The sequence below is a fragment of the Uloborus diversus genome, chromosome 4 (assembly GCF_026930045.1).
Source record: "Uloborus diversus isolate 005 chromosome 4, Udiv.v.3.1, whole genome shotgun sequence".
NCBI lineage: Eukaryota > Metazoa > Arthropoda > Arachnida > Araneae > Uloboridae > Uloborus > Uloborus diversus.
In genome coordinates this window covers 96,360,507-96,383,984 of record NC_072734.1, presented here as the reverse complement: position 1 = coordinate 96,383,984, position 23,478 = coordinate 96,360,507, and the positions used below count along the sequence as shown (strand labels likewise).

General features: G+C 31.1%; 1 protein-coding gene across 1 annotated transcript in view; it reads left to right on the top strand.

Annotated features, from left to right (window-relative positions):
- Positions 1-23,478, top strand: part of LOC129221587 (phosphatidylinositol 4-kinase alpha-like) — a 100,775-nt gene that overhangs the window by 64,565 nt on the left and 12,732 nt on the right. The window contains 15 exon segments of the mRNA XM_054856100.1: positions 489-616; positions 1,328-1,486; positions 2,234-2,382; positions 2,521-2,628; positions 5,043-5,164; positions 7,454-7,636; positions 7,639-7,697; positions 8,907-9,094; positions 9,821-9,920; positions 9,922-9,972; positions 13,082-13,207; positions 17,609-17,662; positions 18,272-18,392; positions 19,907-20,036; positions 20,660-20,803. Coding sequence (XP_054712075.1) covers positions 489-616; positions 1,328-1,486; positions 2,234-2,382; positions 2,521-2,628; positions 5,043-5,164; positions 7,454-7,636; positions 7,639-7,697; positions 8,907-9,094; positions 9,821-9,920; positions 9,922-9,972; positions 13,082-13,207; positions 17,609-17,662; positions 18,272-18,392; positions 19,907-20,036; positions 20,660-20,803 — 1,822 coding nt within the window.

The following is a 23,478-nucleotide window of genomic DNA, read 5'->3' as shown; positions in this document are numbered from 1 at the left end:
TCATACACTGCTTTAAATTTTGATTATGTGACACTAATTTCATTTTAGGTAAATTTTTATCAAGTAAAACAGACTTTACCATAAGAGTTAAATATGTATTGTTTTCATTTTTTTTCTTTTGTGTTTGTATTTTTAATTGCTTTCATTTTATGTACTTATTCTAATTGTGTGCCTGAATATATTTTTCTGTGAATTTTTATCACTTTTTAAAAAATGCTTTTTATGAAAGTAAATTGATTTGTTCCTTTAATTTTAAGAAATTTGAAATGAGGTATTATACCAATTACTTGATATTTAGAATGTGATTTTTAATTTTGTGTTGCCATTTTTTGAAATTAACAAAAATAATTAAGAACTAAACTTTTAAAAGACTTATAATTACAATAATAAGGGTTCCTATAAAATTAAAATATTTTCACTAAGCACAGATTTAATTCTAAAACATCTCATGTAACAAAACTTTTAATAAAGTTTTCTCTTTCAATTAGGTGTTGATCGTAGGTTATTGCATGCTTTGTGCTGGTCACCTGTGGAGATATTTACTGAACAAGCTATGAGGAGTGCAATTGCTTGTTGGCAATGGCTACTAGCCGCAAGAGGAGATCTTGAATTACAAGTTAGTGCTTACACAGACAATTACTAAAAATTTTGAAACTTTTTAAAAAACTTCTTTTAAAATTTCTCATTTAAAGCATCAGGAGAAGTAATACCTTTTTGTTTAGTTTAAAATAGCCCCTTTTTCCAATCGAAAAAAAAATCGCTTGAATTTTATTGTTTTCTTCATACTTTGAATGTAACCCAGAAGACGAATGTGTTAATGTTTGACAGAAAAAAAACGAGCTTTTTTAAAGTACCTCTATAGGACACTGGGGAGGGGGAGACCTACAGCTTACAACTTAAAGTCCTATTCCAACTGCCAAGACATTGTCAGAAGTGCTTTAGTCATCAATTACATTCTTATGTTGCTAAGGCTCGAACTCTGGCCTTATGCGCAGCAGCTTATGCCACTAGGGGCTTTAATTGTTTTCAATGAAAAATTCTTGAATATTACTTAAGAACTTACTCCATAAAAAAATGCTAATGACTTAAGAATCACGATATACACTTTTCCTCTACTTAAAGCATGAGAAATACATTTCATTTTTGGTATTACTTCATATGAGTATTATTTAGTTTGTTTTATTTTCGTCTGGAATTATTTAGTTACATTTATTGTTTTTTCACTGTAAGGATAAGTATCTGCAACTATACTTATTTGTAATATTTTTAAGTATTTGTATTATAAAGATTGTATTGTTTTTATTAACAACACTCTTAATTAATGTAGTTTTTACAAGAGATGTCTGCAGCTTGGCAAATGACAATAGACAGAGAAATGGGTTTATTTTCACAAGATCCCGAGGAGGTGGATCCTTTAGCTGCACATGAAGGATGCAATTTATCTCCTAATGGCCCATTTATCACTCCTCATTCAATATGGGTAAAGGTACGTTAAATTTCATTCATATTTGAGCATTTCAACTACATACATTTTTACTCACAAAAAAATTGAATTTTTGTTTCCCTATGAACCAAAAAGTGCCCTTAAGTCAGTGGTGCCTATCCCTCCCAAGAGCAACGATGCACCCTCTCAAATGCTGTGGAGTACCCCCCCCCCCCCAGAATTAGAGCCCTACAAAAGAGATTAAGACTCCTTAAAATTTCCCCCTGAACATTTCAATTCCGCAGTCTCTGCCATGGACCCCCTCTCGTGGGCATCCCTGCTTAAGTACTGATCACAATAGGTATGTTGTCTCAATTAAATTTTAAAGTTAGCCTGTGTGCCATGGTATAAATTTTAAATTTGTGAACTATTTCTTGCCTGAGCTATATTCCATCACTAATATTTTTATAATGCATGCAAAGCAAATAATTTATGGAGGAATAATGAACAAATATTTAATATGAATTGTGGTTGTTTAAAAATGTGGAAATACTGCCTTAAAATGCTTCTGTTCTGGATATTTTGACTATTATATAAAGTGTAGCTTGGATAAAATTTAATTTGTTTTAATTTTTGAAAGAGTAAGTATCCTTTTAAGTGTAGTGTAAATGTTTTGCTATTTATGATTATTTTAGAATAATAAGTGTTTATACATATTTATTTTTTGAATTTTAATTATTGCATGTGTTAGTTTTATATTATTATTTGTGAATGTATTTAACTTCCAAGTGTTTTGATTATTTATTTTAGTTTTTATCTGAAAGACTTGAAGTTGCGAAGTATTGCAATATGAATGAAGTCGAAATTTTCGCCAATATTTTGCATCGCTCCTTGCCTGTAGCAGTTGGGAGGCCAAATCACAACAGGCGTCACATTTCTTCCATGAGCACCCGCTTCAGGTAATTTCCTTTTGCAGCATTTAACATGTTTTTCTCTTCTGGATGTTATTGCAAAATAGCCTTCCTTTTGATCTTGAATATACTTAGAAAATGCATTTTAAGGGTAGATACACTAGAATTTTATCTGACGTTTTTTAGACTTTTATCGTGTGGACTATCATTGCTGCAAGGAGACATATTGCCTCGTACAGTGTGTAAAAATGTTCTACGAGAAAGAATATATACAGCTGCTCTGGATCATTTTTGGTAAAGTGCTTGTTTATTGATCTTTATGTAAAAAATTCTAATGTTCCTAAAATGTGGTAGCATTGATTTCAAGTATTAGTTTTTAATGATGTTGTTTTACGTACATATTATTTTTAAAAAAATATTTTTATTGTTTAATTTTTTAATTTTTATCAACAGAAAATTTAAATAAACCTTTTATATTTTAAATGAGTATATTATCATTTTATGCTCTTTATTGACAAACCTTTACTGCTAATCTATTTTGATATATTTGCTACAAATTTGCTGTAATGCTGCAAATTAGGGGTGCGACATCGATGTCGATGTTTTGGAAACATCGATGTTTTTGTTAAAACATCGATGTTTTTAACATCGATGTTTTACTTTCGATATTTTTGGACCATCGATGATTTGGTTTCGATGTTTTTTCGATGTTGATGTTTTTGAATTTTAATTGAAAATTATCATAAAATTTGCTCCAATTTTCTCGCTAGGTAATTAAGTTTACTTATGGAGTTGCGAAAAAAAAAAAAAAAGAAAAATCATTTTTTGCACCCACTTTATAATTTTAATTTTTCTGTGTGGTGGTTTTTGGGAAGATCACTACGAGATAGTAGAAGATGAACTAGAGAGTGAGGTAGATGTCAAAGCTATTGGAAGAACCTGACACTGGTAGTCTGTTGCCAAAACTTGCAGTCTATTTCAAGGCTCCAGCTCCTAAACTAAAGGAAAATCCTATATGTTACTACGGTGAAAATTATAGCTTTAAAAATTCAAAGCTGGTAAAAGTTGCTTTAAAGTAATTGATAGTGATGGCAACTTCTGTTCCATCGGAAAGAGATGTTTCTCTGACTAGTGGGATAGTCTGCAAAAGGAGAAATGCGCTTCGGGGGGACAAAGTAAACAAACTTCTTTTTCTCCAAACTGTCAGCACCAATATTCGGGGTTACTTATCGACTTCCCCCAACAAGTCGTCCCTCTATTACTGGCAATTTGTGTTTAATTATTAACTAACAGTACAGCACATACTGTCCATCTCTGGCAAGTTGAGCTCTGCTGCCTGACCGATTCATCGGTTCCATTACTTGAAATAGGGGTGAGAAAAAACGGCTTATAAATTTTTGGATTTAGTTGGCAGTATATTGCCCATTTAGCGAACAATATTACTATACCTAACTATTAGCAAGCGGTACAGGATTTTCTCGCCAATAAAAGGTTTGCAATGGTCCTAAAAAAATAAAAGGCCTAACAATGCCTCTTCATACCAATTGCTCTCCCTTGAAAGAAATGGACTTGTTCAAGTCCATTGCTCAACTTGTCGGAGCTGAACAGTATTTCTTGCTCTTAAAAGTAATTGTTAGAACAACGACCGGCTCTAATCGATTTGTCGCCCCAGGCAATGTTGACAGGAGCCGCCCCTGGCCTATATGTATTCTTTATCTTAAATCATCAAGCATACTCTCACGTACTGCTGATTTTAAGCTACAGAAAAAAAGGGGGAACTAATTTGAGTTTTTTATTTTCCCCCTTATTTTTTTGCCTCTTTATATTTTGCCATTATGAAGTTGGCCATCCCTAAACTCTGCCGCCCTAGGCGGTGGCATAGGTCGCCAACCCCTAGAGCCGGGCCTGGTTAGAATTAATTTTATATTTTTAAAATAATTAACACAACTTTTTCGCATCATTCAACTGACGGTAAGTGCTATGATACATTTTTTCGTAGATTCTTTTTTGATGTAAATTTACTTTTAGTTTCATTTAGTTTGAAAATATTTCCCTATTACTATAACTAGTTTGTATTAATCAGCGCTTGTCTTATATTATCAGTTTTTGTCCTTCTATAATACCAAGATGTTGCGAATTTATTCTTATTAAATTATATTCCTGGTTTGAGATTCAGTATTTTCAATATATTCGTGGGGTAGGTATTCTTTTACATTGCTTAAATTTGTGTAGTGTACTCAAAAATGTATGCTATATATTAATAAAAAAGATCGATGTTTTAAAACATCGATGTTTGGAAACATCGATGTTTTTTGGTCGATGTATCCATACCATCGATGTTTTAATTTCTAACATCGATGTTTTGAAACATCGATGTCGCACCACTACTGCAAATGTTTAAACCCTATAACTGGTTGTAATAGATAAAACTACATGAATCATAAAATATCTGAACTTCTAAAATATTCTTTAAGCAATTCTCTAAAAGGTACTTTTTTTAATGATTTTCTTTACACATTCTACTTGTCATTAATTATTTATACATTAAAAAAATTTAGGATTATAGGCAGTTTTAGTTTGGCTCTTTTTAGAGCTAATTTTTCATTTTTCATGAATTATTTGTATGTCAGTATTAAAAAGGAGAACCAAGTTTTTCAATTGACTTCAAAGCTTTTGCTTATTTATTCTTTTGATATGCATTTTTCCAGTGGCCCTCCAATGTGTCCTACTCAAAAAGGATCTGAACTCAGAGAAGATATTACTACTTTAATCAAATTTTGGAATAGTTTACATACAGACAAAAAGTATTTGAAAGCCACCATGATTGGAGGTAATTTTAAAGTTATGTTTTTCATTTTGTTTTAAATATTGAATCAGACAAAACAATGGCTTGTTGGACTTTTGCTTACTTGAGTGGAAACCTAAATAGTAAATTGAGGTAAAATGGTTAGATAAAGTTTTGTTTTCCTATTCAGCTCCTTATTCATTTTTAAAAACACCAAAAACAAGCAACCTTTTTATTACCTTATTTATACAAAAGAATCATTATCACTAAATCAATTAATTTAATTTTAAGTTTTCTAACCTATAATCTCTCTTATGTACCCATTTTGCTCCATAGTGGTGTAAAATAGGAAGGGGTTAAAAATTAGCAACCATTAATTGTTATGCTTATTTTATTTCTGGTAATGGTTTTGTTTATAATTCATAATATGTAGCATTTTTCAAACAAATACAGCTCTGGCCTACTATATGGAGTTCTAATATTTAAACTGAGTAGCATCAGTATGATCATTTTTTGGAAAATCATTAGTAATAAAATGTTTACTTGATGACAAACTTTGCAATTGAATCTTTGTTAGCTGTACTTATTTTCCAGGTAAATTTTTTATTACTTTTCCTCTCAACATTCCGAAATTTTCTATTTGCTTGGCAGTATTTTTAGAAAACTAAAGCTAGTAACTTATGTTGAGATGTCTTGGGTTGAAATAGATTTTATTAGGATTAAACAGAATATCTGTTTCCAATTCAACTGCAGAATATGTAGTTACTCTTTCATAATATTTTATATATGTTTCTGCTTATGCCATAAGAATTACAAGAAAATGAAGTAATGAAGATATGTCATCTCATGTTGAAAGATTTGTTTTCCTTTTCGCAATAAGCCTATAATCTTGACTAATAATAAAGCTGAAAGTCTTTGTCTCTGGATGTCTGCATGTCTGTTACGCGCATAGCGCCTAGACTGTTCGGCCGATTTTCATGAAATATGGCACAGAATTAGTTCGTAGCTTAGGAAAGAGCACCTCAAAGCGATTTTTTGAAAATTCGATTTTGTTCCTTTTCTATTCCAATTTTAAGAACATTTTATCGAGCAAATTATTATAACATGGACAAGTAAATTTTCATAACATGGTGGAGTTAATTATCCCAAGGTGTATGAACTAGTTACTATAACATGGGCGAGCAAATGAACATAAGAAATTGGCGAGAAATTCATCATCCATTATTTGTAAATATACAGGCGAACCGAATGACCTTTTCATTTTCCACTACGGGGCAAAGCTGTGTGGGTACTGCTAGTTGTTATATGAAACAAAATTATAAAAATCTACAGTATTAAATCACATTCAGGAGTTTCGTTAAAAACTCGTAAAATCAGGTTCGAGGAACTCAGTTTTCAAAAAAGTAGCTCTATTTTTAAATCATGGTTCCCCATTAGATTTTTTACCTTTTTTTTGGCTTTTCTAGTTAGCTGCAGATATGCGAAACTCAACTCCACACAATGGGTTTATATCCGATCCACATCACTAATCTGGGGGAAAAAATACATTGGTGTATGCTACCGGATTGACATTACAAGCTCTAGTATGGTAAAAAGTGTTACCAACAAATGTGAAAAACATAGTACTGAGCTAAAGGTTGTTTTGAAAGCAAAATTTGAGCTATGATGAAGTTTTTGAAACATTGCCCATTTTGTCTCATTTTACCCTATTTTAGGTTTGTCATAAATATTTATTGTTTACTATTGTTTTAGTGTGTTCTTTGTTTGTTTGAGCAGAGATGTGTTGTATCTCTTTTTCTAACTATTTTGCTGTAGTTTTTCTAATACTTTTCGAATTGCAGTATAGCTTACAAGTTAAAAACACCTATCTCAAACTGTAGCAATGTGTTAAACATGAGTTTGTGTTAATTTGGTTATGTGTATTTTCATGTTTATTTATTTATTTATTTATTTTTTTAGTAAGGAAAGGCAAAGGTGGTAGTGAGAAGCAAAGGGATGTAAGTGCCAGAATTTTAAATTTGAAGATAATTGGTACAAATGGTTAGAGAACCTCTCCTGTGTTTTGAAGCAATATATGAGTACTTTTAGACCTGGTGGGTTTTGCTATACAGCATGATTTAGAAATTTTTTTAATGAAGCCTGTCTAGAATCTGGCTTTTAAATGTGTTTTACTGGATACTTTAAAAAGTCCCTTTGCTTCTCATTGCCTCATATGTACTAAACATTTGTAATTTGTATTGAAGTTTAAACTTTAAGTGTATCTGATTTTTTAGCATACAAAATATTTTGATGTATTGTTTTTGTTTCAAACTGATTGCCAGAACTTTCTTATAGAAGTGAATGAAGGATCAGGTAGTCAGAATCTCTCTCTGAGTCTAAGTTCTGAATGGCGTAGTAGCACGGAGTTATCCCAATCAAGAGCTCAGCCAACTGGATGGATGAATACTATGCCGTTAAGCAGCAACATGTCAACTATTTCTCGTAGATCATCTGGAGGGAGATCAGGTCGACGAGAAAACAGTCTGAAAATTTTGTTAAGGGTTATGTCAAAAAGAGGAACATGATATTGGGATTATTGGTATGACCATTTTACATATAGAATAGTTTGCAGTTATTTTAAATAGTAGTTGTATATTGTGCATAATGTTATGAATAACTTTTTGAAAAATTTCAGCACATCCAATTAACAGAATAAAGTTCCTTTTCAAAAACGCATTAATGTGTTTAATGCTTTTATTTATTATTTAAGAATAATGTTTAAAATTATAGGCATGAATGAAAGTTCATTTAACAATCATGATTATTTATAAAAAACATTTCTGTTGACAATTACTATGCCTCTTAAAATATTACTGATATTAACGTATGAAAATTATTCTAACTAACCTAATATTTATTTGTTTTTTCATTAATTTTACTTTTTTAATGCAATTAATATTTATTTAAAAAAAAAAGCATTTGTAATCATTTTAAATATTGAAAAAAAAAAACCTAACGAATGTTTAAATCAACAATAAAAATGTCTTGTCGTATGCTTATTTTTGGGCTAATTGGTATCATTTCAACTCCAAATTATCTAAGATTGCAGAATCCAAAGGACAAAAAAAGTGTAAGTGCTAAAAAGAGGTGACTGATGATCATTCAATAAATTATGACTCCTATAATGCTGTTACTTCTTCTCTTCAAAATAAGAGCATGATTCAAGGTAATGCAGAAATAGCAGATGATATTCTCTACAACCAAATCCTCCTCCCCCCCCCCCCTTAAATGAATTTAGTTGCACTTTCTCTACATCATCTGGGTTAGCTTCAGGAAAACCTGTTAGCAGTAATTGACTAAACTGAGGCATTTTTTGTGGTTTTAATTACATACCTCTGTTAATTAAAACTCCACAAATATCAGGGTAGGGCAAAACAGATTCACTGCAGTTTCAGAAATCTTTGGTTAGTCCTCTGAGTCAGAGTTTCTGGCTGTTCGTAAGAAGAAAGCTAAACATACATACAAACATTTGTTTGTTTGCAATATGGTTTTTTATAGGGTAAGATTTTTTGTTTCATATCTTTTGTTACGGCAGAACCTTCAAGACTTCAATTTTTTAAAAAGTTACTGCTCGTTATTGTTAGTTCAGTTCAATATTTTTAATAAAATGCCAATTATGCAAAGAACTTTTGTGGCTTATCAATTTCAGTAATAGTAAATAGTATTACAGATTTTTAAAACTAATTAATTAATTCAATAGTTTGAGTCAACCCTTTTACGTTATTAAAAAGCTTTCCTCATTTTATAGGCTGTAGATATAGAATTCTTAATAACCTGGCATAATCCAATGTCTTTACCTGAAAATCATTTTCCTGGAGAAGATGTTATATCTACTTGGCGATCTCAAACTGTTACTGAAAGGACCTGGCGTGACACAGCCAGACTGGCTTGGGATATTTCGCCAGCCCTTGCTGTTTACTTACCTTGCAGGTTTTTGTTAATTCATTTATTTATTTATTATGCATTTTATCCTCAAAGTAGAATTTCTAAATATTGATTGTTTATTTAGCTTTTAGTAACAAAAAATGTAGTGTCTTAATGTAATCCATCTATAAAAATAAATTTTTTGGCAAGTTATTCTCTGTATCTTTGTAATGCAGTTCATTATAATTTTTCTTATATAAGTTGGTAACAGAAAGTTGTATTACATTTTGTGTGGAATATTTTATTTTTAAATAGGCATAACATTTGAATATTCTGTTTCATCTAAAAGTATCTGGAAATGAAATCAGTTTGAAAAAAAAAAAATCGCTTTTGCCTTTTTATGCGTAAATTGCTTTGATAGAAATTATAAATATTTTAAGCAGTTCTTTACTTTTTTCGTTTAAAAATATTTAATGCAGATATACTTTTTAAGATTATGAAACCTCTTTTTTAGTCCTTTTTTCTGTAAAACTTTAAAAAATAAATAAATAAATGAAATGAAATAAAAAGCTAGCATCCTTGCATTTCGAAAGAAAAATATGGCTGTATTAATTACACAATGTATTAGGAAAAATCTCACCCTGCACTTTTGCTGCGAATATTAGTGAAACATTTTCACGATATTTCTATTGTATATTATGAAAAATTTTAGCACTCAATGTTTTATGTACAATAAAATAAAAACTTACATATGCATCACTAACTGCAATTTTTAAATACTTTGTATGATATGTGAAGTTTTATTTTTTAAAAAGGTTTCCATAATTCTGAAGCATTGACTGAAGAAGTAGCTAGATTAGTTCAACTAAATCCTGCTGCTGTGTCTCACATACCAGAAAGCTTTGCAATATCTCACAACTTCAGAAAGCATTATTAATGATTCTGCAGAAGTAAGAAACACTCCTTGTTCTGAATTGGTGTTATTATTTATGTCGAGATAGTTGACTTTTCTGATTGCTGAAGTATTAACCATAACTAAGTACGGTATAATGTTGAATGAGCTGGATTGCAATTCGGCTTGAAATTAGATCAACTTAGAAAATTGTAATTCTTGAAACATTCTTATGATTTTTTGTGTTTGATTTTTCTTGGCTAAAAGTTCTAGTACAATTTAAAGAAAAAAAGTCATATCATGGATAAGTTTTGTGCCTTTTGTAATTCTATGCCTGGGGCAGAAGCCTGTTGTTGTGGCCTGTTCATTATGCAATTTTTTGTGCGAATTACAGCACTTGAAACTGAAATTGGCAAACAATACTAAATTGACTCGTATGTGTGTGTTTGTATAATTACAATAAATTTTAATAAATATGTGTTGATGTAATTTATGAGCTGTACTGTATATTTCAAGTTATTAATTTTATCTAAAGAAATTATTTTTCTTAAATCCATGTGCAGTCAAACCTTGGTGCCTCAAACCACCTTATCTCAAAACCCTTGATATCTTGAAAAAAAAAAAAAAAACTTTCATTTCCCATAAAAAAATCTTTGTATTTCGTATAGTTATCTCAAAATTTATTTTTTGAAACCCTGGATATGTCCAAATTTTCACTCACAAGCAAGTTTCAATTGTCGTTTTTCTTGGCAGTTTTTGTGTTAGAACCAGTTTTGCAGACATTTGCTTATACAAAAGCTGCCGCTTATATGAATCACATTTGTTCTAAACCGTTTTGATTCAATAAAGTGGCTAGTTCAATAAAGCTTGATTTTTGTCCTTTTTTTTGGCGATTTGATTCATTAAAGTGGTTGATTCAATTAATCACTGACTCAATAAAACAGCATCAACTATAGTTTTTTCATCTTTTTTCTTGGAAATTTTAAGAAAAGGGGCAGCTGTGTCCATAGGGAGGGATTATGGCGCATGTAACATCATCAAAAGTTTTTTTTTTTGAGGGGGGGGGGGGGGTTAAAATGTTTAAAATTATTTATTTAAATTTATTTATTGATTTTTTTTAATTCAAAGCATGTATTTTATTTTATTCTGTTTATATTTTTTTTTCATTTATTTATTTAGTATGTGTGTGTGTATGTCATTGGCATAGCACATAACATTTCTCATAAAATAATAATAATTAAAAATAAATAAAAAAAAATCACAAAAAAGAGAGAGAGAGAGATGAAAAATAAAAAAGAGAAAGAGAGTTGAGGACAATTGTGGGCGGGGGGGGGGGGGGGATCATCAGTGAATAGAGGATTGAGCAGGATAATAGGGAAGTGTGGTTATGAGGGGAGTGCTGTATTTTTTGTCTCAGCATTTAGATTCTTTATGCTTTTCTTCGGAACACGTGCACCACTTTGAGAACAGGCTGTTGGTTTTCAAGCAAGAAGCTTTCAAATGTGCTATTGATTGAAGATAAAATTAGAAATTTTAATTTTGTAGATCAAAGACGAAAGTTGAGATTGCTGTTCATTTCAAAAACCTTTTCAGTACACTTTTCACAACAATAAAAAACCATCAATTGTTGGGAAAAACTATGTTGAGAGAAATTATTTCATGAAAAATAAGAAGTCTACTTAGTCAGAAGCAATTAACAATCCAGTTTAACAATTTCTTGTAACCAGTCAAAAATTTGAATATTAGAAATTGTTACATTGAAACAGGGATGTAAATAAATTTCAAATTTAGTAAAATCTTATAGAATGACTTGTCAATCATTATGCAAAGTAGTCTCCTAGTACATAGATAAATATGCGTAACATATGTGCTGTGTATGTAATTGTGAAAGTTAGTATTGTAATTTTTTCAGAGCTGTGATAGCTCGAAATACAGATACGATAACTTAAATTCATGCATTGCCAGATAGCTTTTTATTTATTTGTCTTTATAAACAAATGATACTTACTGCAGACTTTAAATCACTTTGAATGTGATAATATTTGTAAGTTTTCTGCTGAATATAGACAATATACAAAATACCAATCAAATATTCCGTGTATCCCTAGTCTGTAACCCTATCTGCTCCATAATGTCAATGTCTCCCAGGCTGCTACAGGTACTGTTGGATATCTATATTATTACAAGTTACTGCCTCCGAAAGCATGAAAGAGGAAGCGAAGCCTTCATAGAGAATACACCACTGCTGTAGGCTGGGGTCCCGAAAAGAGCCTAGTATTTGAACGAAATTTGAATCCAGCAGTGTTCATGCTAGGGGAAAAAGTAAGGTGGAATTTCCCACCATGACCAAAATTTTAAGTAGGATTTTTAAAATTAAAGTGGGAGGGTTTTTTTTTCCCCAGTTTAGTTTATTGTTTGAACATTTTAATAGATATTTATTTTTATAAAATATTTGCATATCATGTAGCACAAAGTTTATTTTATTAGTGCAGCATTAAAAGAGAACATTTCATTTCTTTGCTAGAACAAAGGTGTATTTTGTAATGCAATTTTTTTTTCCTGTATCTTTGTGGCTAAATTTATTGACTCTTTTGTTCATTGATAATAATAAGATGGCAGTTGAAACTATCAAAAGCCATTTCATTTACATTGATTGTCATCTTAAAATAAATATGAAAAATAGAAAAATCCAAAATGAAAAATTTTGCAGTCTATTTAAAATGTATCCACTAATGGGGAACAGCCGACTGGAACAGCATACAAAAGGATTTTTATTGAGTTTTTTTTAGAATAAGTTGCTAAAATCATGCAATCCCACACCCCTAGCATGAATCCTGATGCAGCATATACTTTCCAGTTTTAAAACATAATAAGCATGTTCATTTTAGTCAATTTTGTATTATTCAAAGACAAACAGCTATCCAAGTCTTATAATATTTATTGTTATTTTGTGATACATATGTTTTCCATTATTTTTCTTTCAAAGTTTCAACATGCTTTTTTTCAAAATGCACTAAATGCTTAATTAAGCATTTTTTTTATCAGTGTAATATTTCCCTTCATTTTCAAATTAATTGACATTGGATAAAATTTTATTATTAACAGATCTGTTATATTGTTTGCTTTTTTCCATGACTTTAACTCACTATCTATACTGCATTTTTCAGCTAACACATGTACTGACATGGGCTATAGTTCCCCCAATCAAAGCCCTTGCATACTTTTCTCGTCAGTATCCTCGTCACCCAGTTACTGCACAGTATGCTGTTCGTGTTTTGTCTTCATTCCCACCAGTAAGATTTGTAGTTTTTTTGTTCGTGTAAACTAAGACTTGGTTTGATGAATTATTTTGTTTCCCTGAGGAAATATTTGTTTTTGTACTGAAAGCAATGATTGTAATGAATTCATTTAAAATTGTGCATATATTTGTAATCACTTTTAACTATTATTAAACTAATGATTGATGTATAAATTCTTTCTAAGTTTTTCAAGTCCCACAATCTGCTGTGTTTAATTCCCAATTACCTACCGTCAAATGCCTTAGTTTATTTTAAATTGGCCATTTTAAAATCAACTAATTTAAATATAGGCATGGTCTGAAGAGAAAATCAATAGGAGTATTAGTCTATAGCTGAAGAGCATTCATTTCCTTTCTTTTTTCTGAGTTATATGACCAGCACAGTGCTGTTTCAGGTGCTTGATTCTTTGCACTACATCATATAAGTTATATCACATAAGTAATTAAATTTCTCATCTGTATTAGCTTGTTTTGGTCTTTTAAATTATGAATAAACAAGTATCGGTGCATCTGCAAGATGCCTGAAGTTTTTATAATTCTCTTCAGGTAATTGTCGAGATATTTGCTCCAGAATTATTGTTAGGAAAAGATGTTGATTAAAAATTTTACAAATGAAGTGGCATGTTGCTCCTCATTGTATTTGTCTAATGAACTCTTAGTTAAACCCTTTCAGTCTTTTTTCACCCATCAAAATTTCTTGTTTTAGATGCAGATAAACTTCTACCTCAGTTTTAATTATTTTGATCTTAATTATCTTCTTTGTGGCTTTACTGACAAGTTCATCTTTTGCTGGATTTTAGAGCTTGTTTTGAACGAAGCCTTTATTATTATTATTAACTAGAGAGTCGCCTGTCAAAGTATGACGGGTGAAAATTGTTTCTACTCTTCTATGTTTCAACAAAGCAATTGCCTGTTTGATAATATTTTGATATTTGAAATTTTAACTCATAGCTCTAGTGAACTAACCCTAAACTCCAGTGGATAGCGTTAATTTTCAAACACTTTTTTGATCCTCCATTCCCCTAAAATGACTGTCTTACCAGTAAAACAATTAAATTACCAGATCGTGTTCAGCCTTGTCACAATAAAGCCTTTCCCTGCATGTTAAACATTACCAAAACATATTATCAAATCATCATGCCTTGGCACGAGTTTCATTGTTGAGGGTTACTTGATCATTGACTATTATTTATATGAGGATAGTATAATAATAGTAATTATGATTATTTTTGTAAAATTTTTTAGTAAAAAAGTAATCCCAACTATCAATTGTTGACATTCCTCATCTGTTTTGAGACCCTTTTTGCTACAATGCAAGGTTTTAATTACATATTTCTTACAACACTAATGTTATTAACATTGGGGAAATTGTTTCTTCTAGTCTCAATTTTTCAAATTCATTTTAGTATTTCCTTTTTTTAACACGCTTTTATTAGCTTCACTTGTATGTTTGTAACTCTCCTTTGGACTAAGAGCTAGTGGCTTATTGCTGTTAGTACATTCCACCACTTTATGAGCGTTCGTAGCCGAGAGGTCTAAGACGCGGGTCTTTGCTGATGTCCACCTCCGGGAATCATTGGCCGTGCGTTCTAATCCCGTCTACACCGAAATTAAATTTATAATCTTGCAACTCAATTTTCGTTCACTTTTTGTGATCAGATTCTTTTAAAATTTGGAATGCAACCTCAGACCCGATGACAATCTTAACTTGTATGTTTGTGTTTCCAACTTTCCTTTGGACAAATAGCCAGTGGCTTATTAGAATTACTTACAATTACAAATCAGAGAAGCAGAGTGTAACAATGTTTGCACATGAATTTACAGGAAAGCATTCAAAATGTCTGATGCAAATAATGCAATAGAATACTAATATGCATTCCATTATAAAAAAATAATAGTTTAAAAAACTAAAAAAACATGCTTTTGTAGCAAAATGAACTAAAAAGTAAAAAATAAAATAATAGTTTAAAAAACTAAAAAAACACACTTTAGTTTCAAAATGAACTAAAAAGTTTAAAATAATCTTTGGATGACAAGTATATAAAGTAATTGACCAAACACTTAATTTTACTGTAATAGAAAAAAAGCGTTGGGGGAAGGGGGGTCTTATCTTAAATTTCTTCCATTTGTTATCCATGCAAAAATGTAATTAGGCATGCTTTTTTTTATTACAGTAAAATTAAGTGTTTGGTCAATTACTTTATGTACTTGTCATCCAAAGATTATTAAACAGATAAGAGTACTTTTCTGTTAGTGCTGTAATACCTGATTTATACCTTCTAATTAGCTCACATTACTCTTAACAGTGCTGTTGTTATGAGTGACAGATCCAGAAGTTTTTAATAGGAGTGGTGGTTTCACAAACAAACACTTGCATGCATATATTTATTCAAACATACCTACCTTCACACATACATATAAAAGTATGCGTGTAGTTTTCATGTGTTATGGGAGTCATACCCTCCTATTCCCCTTCCCTTTGCTATGCCACTAATAGTACACTAAAAGTCAATAAAGCGAAATGAAGTGGAAATTTATATTTCTCATGACTTTCAATTTATTTTTTTGTTTGTAAAAGTTCTGTATGCTGAAGTTTTTATTCTTAACTGATAGGTTTAAGAAATTTCATTTAAAATATGTAAAATGATAATTTCTTACATACAGTGGCTCCCAAAAGTGTTCGTACACCTTGAAATTTTATAGTAAAACCAAAATAACGCAAAACTGAATTGGAATATGAAGTCCAATTTTTTTTCACATCATTCCTATGCCATTCTGAATGAAACCCAGCAGTTTTTTTCAAAATATTGCCAGATTTTGTTTTTGAAATTTGTCAAAAAACGAAGAGACAGAGAAAAAATACGCCACAAAAGTCATCGTACACTGAAATATTTTCGAATAAACTCATGATTAAAATTATCATATGTCGTTTTTTTATTATTTTTGCATTGTAATGACACTGTAATGTCATTTGCCTTTAATTTTTTGTTTATTTATTCCCTAATATTCTGCTTATTATTTTTAAATGGCAGGTATGCGTTGAAAACAACAAACACGATTCAAAATTTTATTTTTTCCCATCACAGTAGACATAAATTGGTTTAAAATGTCTCTAAATTAGTTAATTTTTACCATTCTATAGTGAAGTGCTTGATAAAATGATTTAAAGACAAGAATCGGATCGAAAACAAGGTAAGAAAAGGTCAACTGGCAAACTTAACAAAGCGTGATCGGAGGTTTACAGTTAAAAAAATTATGAAAAATACACATTTGAGTGCTGAAAAAGTTTCTGCAGAATTAAATGAAACATTTTCTGTTTAATTTTCACTTAAAATTGTTCGCCAAGTTCTCGAATTAGCTGGAAATTAAAGGGGACCTTTTCACTCAGAAATTTTCTTGTTCGTGCGAAAAACAGTAAGCTTACGCTATCCGTCGTAAAATCAATGATAAATAAGCTCAAAACGTTTTAGAACAATGTCTTGCTTATAGATGAAAATAAATTCAATATTTTGGGTTAAATTGTTGTATATCTGTCAATAGAAGAAAAAATGAGGACTTTAATCTTAAGAACTTAGTTGAATCAGTTAATCAGGACGGTGAAAGTGTTCTTGTTTGAGGGTGCATAACTGCATCAGGACTTGGAAATTTAGAATTTTTTGAAGAAATAATGAATCATGCTGTTCATTTAAACATTTTAAAAAACAATTTTAAACTATTAGCCCAAAATTTGGTAATCGGAAACAACTTTGTTTATTATCAATATAACGATAAGAAGTACACGTTTGCGTTTCGTGCCTCAAAAATTGTCCTTAAACTTAGAAATATCTCCTCAATCGCCAGATTTAATCTTAATGGAACATATTTGGAGATATCTGGCGGTTAGATTACGAAAATACACCATTGAAACGAAAAGTGAAGTAGAAACAGTAAGACTCGAAGAGTGGCTGAACACTTACTCAGAAATTGCATAAAAAAAAGAAAGAAAAAACAATGAAATTTATTCCCAGACGTTTAAAAGCTGTTGTTGATACTGCATGATATTCTACTAAATAAAAACTTTGTAAAAAGTTATATTATTTACTAATTTTTTGACATTTTTTTCAAAGTGTACGAAGACTTTTGTGAGATAAAATTTCCGGCTCTTTTTGGATTTTGATTTTTAAAAAATTATGTTTTAATGTTTTATTAAAAAATTTCATGTAGTTTTGTTAAAAATACATCATAGATCTTATAATAAAATAATCATTCCAAAATATTAATTTTAACCAATGGATAATGGCCAATTTCATTGAAAGTCGTAGGTGTACGAACACTTTTGGGAGCCACTGTAAATGTTTCCATAAGCCTTTATTTGTAGTTCTTTTGAACAGCTTTTTTTTAATCATTTTTCTTGTAGGATGTGATTTTGTTTTACATTCCACAATTAGTACAAGCAGTTCGACATGACAGTGTAAGTATCTTGCTATTGTATTTTCCCTCTTATTAATTTTGTGCTAAAATTAATTCTTTTCAGTATTTTTTTGAGCAATCACGATTGCTTATTGTTCTCACTTGACAGTCCTTGATGTTCCAGTTCCTTTTTCAGCTTGGACCAGGCCTGCAGCACCACCCTCCACCGGCGGCGGCGCGGCTGGTCCTGAGCACTGTCTCCCGGAATACACTTTTGCTGGGCGGTGGCGTCCATGTCCTACACACGCATGCGCATACACAGTCGCCTATGGGCGCGCGCCTTTACACACATACACACGCCTACGTGCACACACATAAGCCTACACACACACGCACACAACTATATACACGTAAGCACCCAGGAGGAGGGACATGCTTGGGCGGGGGAGCCATTTCTAGAAACAATAACTCCAACCAGTAGAGTCTTGTCGCAACTCGTGATTGCGAAAAACATAATTTGAATTCAAAGTTTCGGAATTCAAATTAGAGTTATTATTTTTTTTTATTTTGGTCTTAAAATTTTAGAAGTTTGCAAAAAGATATTTTTAATGATTTTGTCTCTGTGTCACATACTTAATTATGATTAGTTTTTTTCTAAACTTTACTTTAGATGGGATATGTTACTGAATTTATAAAAAGTGCTTGTAAGAAGTCCCAATTATTAGCTCATCAAGTTATTTGGAACATGAAAACTAATATGTATTTGGATGAGGAATCTCAGCACCAGGACCGTAAGTAATGAATTTGTGGTTGTAGAATTTTCAAGAATCTACTACTTACTCAGTTGCCTAAATTTCACTGCATAATTTTACTCTATATTCTACTATACATAAAAAGTCTGTAATAAATCTATTTTTATGTATTTCTGCCATAGCAATGACTTAGGGCGGTAACTTACTGCAAAATATATTCTGCTATATATTTCTTCTTCTGGAGATTACATTGAAAAAATGCAGACTACTGCTGTAATTTCTACTTATTGTTGCTTGAAGGCTAGAAAACAAATTCAAACGGGAAAAAAATTAAATACTGACTAAGGATATAAATTAATAATATGCATGATAAGCATCGTATTTGAAAAACAGGGTATGAAGTTCATCACAAAATCAAAATTAAAAGCAAATTGACAAATGAAAAACACATTTTTGAAACCACTAGCGCAATCTGAATTTACCGTCTGGGGAGGGGGTGGGGGGATCCTAGCAATCCTTTAAGATTGGCAATGGAATTAAAACCAATGGTTCTGAGGGGGGATCCTCAGGACCCTAATTCTCTGCTTCCCCCTCAGATGAAACATAAAAATGCGCTTTAAACTAATCCTTAAAAATACAGGATACACATATCTTTGGCCATTGTCAGATTTTTTTTTTTTTTTTGGTATGCATTGTTTGTAATATGAAATGCCTAAGTGGATTTTCACAGTGTACCATTTATTTCTTCAGAAATATCCAGTCTACTGCTCATTTTCCTTTAGATGGTGACAAGCATTTGGATTCAAGTTGCTAATTCATGTTCCCGGTATTTGCAACTTGCTAGAATTAAAGTCTCAAACAGATGAACACATGACATCTCATACCACATGCAAGAGTTGGAAACCTTATTCTAACAAATTATCTGTATATGCAGCTTAAGAAATTGAATCACTACAGAAATTGAAATGGTGACTCCGTAAATGCTTGCCAATAAATGAAGGAAAATTGTGAACAGACTGGATATTCTCTGAGAAATTGCAAAAGGTGCTGAGGTGGCTCTTGCATTCCTTGTTGCGAATAGAATCTGATAATAGCTAACTAAAATCCAAAAAGGAGTTTTAAAACATGGAAAGTTGTTATGTTATTGGAACGGCCTTAAAAAATTCAGTATTATTTATATTTAGTGAATTTTATAAAAAGGTTTTCCTTTTTTTTCTTGCAAATTTTATGGCAAATGTTTTTTTACCCGAAAAAAGTTCGTTTCACATTATTGAAAACTAATTTGTGCACAGTTTAGTCTTTTTAAGTTATCATTTTTTAGTTTATTGAATTATGTATGCAAGCTAAGCATCATTTCAACTAAAAATCCATTTAATGTTTTATCTCTTGAATTCATCAAATATTTTGAGGGAGTACTCATAGGTAAAAACAACCATGTTTGCTAGTTTTATATAGCATGAAGGGGTTTGAATTTGATTGAAATTTAGATATAAATAACTGTTAACAACACAGATTAAAGATTCTAACCTAATATTATTTTCTGTTCTCCCCAGCTGTGATGTACGAACCATTAGAGCACATAATGAGCAACATTATTGGTTCTCTTTCTGGGCCAGCAAAACTTTTTTATGAAAGAGAATTTGACTTCTTCAGTAAAATTACTAATATATCTGGAGATATAAGGTAATTGTTTAAAGATATTTCTTTCATCTTACTTAATGGATGTGAATCATTCTTGCAGAAAAATACTAATTATGTCCATGAATGTGGAGTTTTTTTTTTTGGGGGGGGGGGGGGGGGAGCTTAATTTATCCACTCTGTTTCACCTCACAGTCTATAAAAATATTTTTGAATCGAATCCTCTATAAATTACTTGTGTACAGACCAAAGTATTTTTGTTCTTGAAATTAAATACAGAATGAGTTTTCTAATCATTATTTCATTTTATGCTTGTTCTGTAGTAGTAACTTTTCTTAATGATTAGAACTACTTTTTTAAATGCTTATTTGTCCAGTTCTACAGAATGGTCAACAAAACTATTTTCAAATCCTAATATTTTATTTTACACAAATTAGTGGGGCATTAATTAAAAAAGTGAGTATTAGATGGAAATAATTGAAATTAAGATAGTTGAAATTCAAAAGTGTTGGACATGATTTTTACCATTTACGAAAGAATGGCCAAAGAATGTTAATAATATTTTATTCATTTAACATTTTATACAGTGTTTATATCTATTAAATATTTAACTAATATTTTTTCATATACAGTTGTATAATTTGCAATAATTTAATGTTTATCTTTAGGCCTTATCCTAAAGGACCTCAGCGGAAGCAAGCTTGTCTTGATGCTCTTAGTAAAATTAAAGTTCAACCAGGATGCTACCTTCCATCAAACCCGGAAGCAGTTGTTTTGGACATTGATTATAAATCCGGTACACCAATGCAGAGGTAAGTTTGCATTAATGCGATAAATCCTCAATATCAGTTGTTCTCAATCCTTCTGAGAACGTTTGTTGAAAATTTGTGATATTAATCACATTTATTAAATTTTTCAATAATCAGATGGTAAACTTTTAAGACATTTAGTGAAGTCAATATATACACTGGTGGACAATTAATTGCTAAGGACAGATGGCTATAGCAGCATTAGCAACCACAAAATGGAAGGCAATAAAATATAGAAATGTTTGTTGTGCATATGCAAATTTTAGATTCACGACATTGCTCATCACGTGATAGCGCTGATAAGCGATATAAAGAATTTGGCACGTGACGACCATTGTTGTTTAAAGGCAGAGTTTGACGGGAAAGAATCAATTGACAAACTTGAATTTTTCAGTATGATCTCCAGACATCACCATAGCTGCCAAGTGCTCCGTTTTTCCCGGAGTTTCTCCGATTTTTATTTCGTACTCCGAAAATCCGATTTATTCCAAAAAAACTCCGTTTTTTGACTTTGCTTGTACACTTTTCGATTTCTGAGGAAAAAGAAGAAATTTCCCTATCCTGGAAGGTAGGAATTGTGCACAAACTCAACAAAAGAGGAGGCAATTTAATGCCCTGGAAGCATTAGTGTCAAGATAAACACTGAGTGGGAGCGCTAATCGATCGGAGAACATCGTTTTTTCATTGAGCATTTCAGCTACGTGCAAAACGTAGCCGCCATGTTTGGTCATTCAGAAGATGGAAGTAGACGATGCTTAAGTGCTTTCGTTTTCAAAGACAAAGCAGAATTGGGGATTTCTTTTAACTGCAAACTAATGAAAATCAGCAAAATGTTTTTTTTTTTTGGTTATTTCAAGTAATTTTATTGAGAAATGGAAACAAGTATACTATTTAAAATTTCATCTTATCCCTATTGCTTTGGACACGAATGTGCTAAAGATTCTCAATTAAATTGTAGTTTCATGGGGATTTTTATTTTCAAATTATTTTCATGCAACAAATTCAAAATTTTATATCTGAATTTTTGATTTAGTCGCCATATTTGGTCATTTGCGAGATTTAAGTACACAAAACTCTTAAAGACGCCAAGTTTTCAAAATCGGAATTAGATGTTTATTGCAATGCAAACTATTGAAAATAATGTGAAATGGGCTTTTTTTTTCGGAAAATTCTTAATTTTTTTCTTGAAAAATGAAAAAAAAATTTCTTCAAAATATTATGTTATCCTGATTGGTTTGGATGCTAATGTGCTAAAAACTGTCTATTTCATCTAAATTTTAGATTTTTTAAGGATTATTAATTATTTATAATTGCTTTTATTGCAACAAATTCAAAAATCTATCATCTTAAATTTTTTGCATTGTTGCCATGTTTGGTCATTTGCAACATGGAAGTAGACAAGACTATTAATAGCCTAAGTTTCCGAAAACAGAATTGGTTGTTTGTCTCAATGCAAACTATTAAAAATAACAAATGGCAAAAAGTTATGTTTTTTTTAATTATTTTTTTGAAAGAGAAATTTTATCTGTATTTGATCCTTATTGCCTCGGAGGCTTTGTTATAAGCTGAAACCATTTCATCTAAAATGAAGGTTCCTGCTGACTTCTCATTTATTTATTTATTTTTTTTAATAAATCAGAAATCTATTTTAACTTGAATTTTCCATGTACAAAAAAAGTATTGAATGACTCTATTTTAAAATGTGTGAAGTCCTATTCATCTATTTTTTTCATGAAAGTTGTAAAAACTGCCCCATCTCCCCTCCAGTTTGTGTTTCAAAACTTGGTGACAGTTGTGGCCACTAAGTTTTTGGAGTCTAGTGGCCACTGGCCACTTAGAAGATTTCCAAGTCTTGACCTTTACTATGAAGTTGCTTTACTTTCAAGTATAAGAAGTAATCGTGTTTTTTTTTTATTTTTTTTATTTTTTAAATCTTCAATATGTTCTTATGCAATGCATTTTCAATACATGTAGGATATGTATAAAGGAATATTTTTAAAAAGGGTTGCAGTTTTATTAAATCAAACAGTAATCATGTTTTTTTTTTTTTTTTAATTTTCAATATGTACTTACGTAATGATGCTTTTTTAATGTAAAATATTTTTATCTTATACTTGGTTGTAGTCTTGTTGAAAATCTAACATGAAAATTCAGAAACGCATTGTAATGGTGCTTAGAACTTATAGAAGCTTATGGTACAGAAGGAAGGTTTAGCACAGGCCACGATTTGGTGCTCCTATTTTAACCCTCATTGCTCCTATTTTTTCCCTTAAGTGCTCCTATTTTTTTTATCTTGAGGTTGGCAGCTATGCATCACTTAGATGATTTTCAGGTAGCCGTGTTGTTGGCAAGATTGAAGAAAGGCAAAAAATAACTGATGTTACCCGGGAGTTTGACATTAGCTGTAGGGTTGTTTTGAAGGTTTGGAAATCATTTCAAATAAATGGAATGTGTAGCAAATGTCACGGGGGAGGTCATGTACGCAGTACGACACCAGCAGAAGTTCAGTATATAGTGCTAGAAACAAAAAGGAACCCGCGCAACATAGCTATTGAGGTAGCAAAACAGTTTCCTGCTGCTACTAGCAAACAAATATCCCAAAAAACCATAGCCAGACGTATGCATGCAATAGGGCTGTAGGCCTGATAGCTTTATTTGTACATCCCATTGTCTACAAG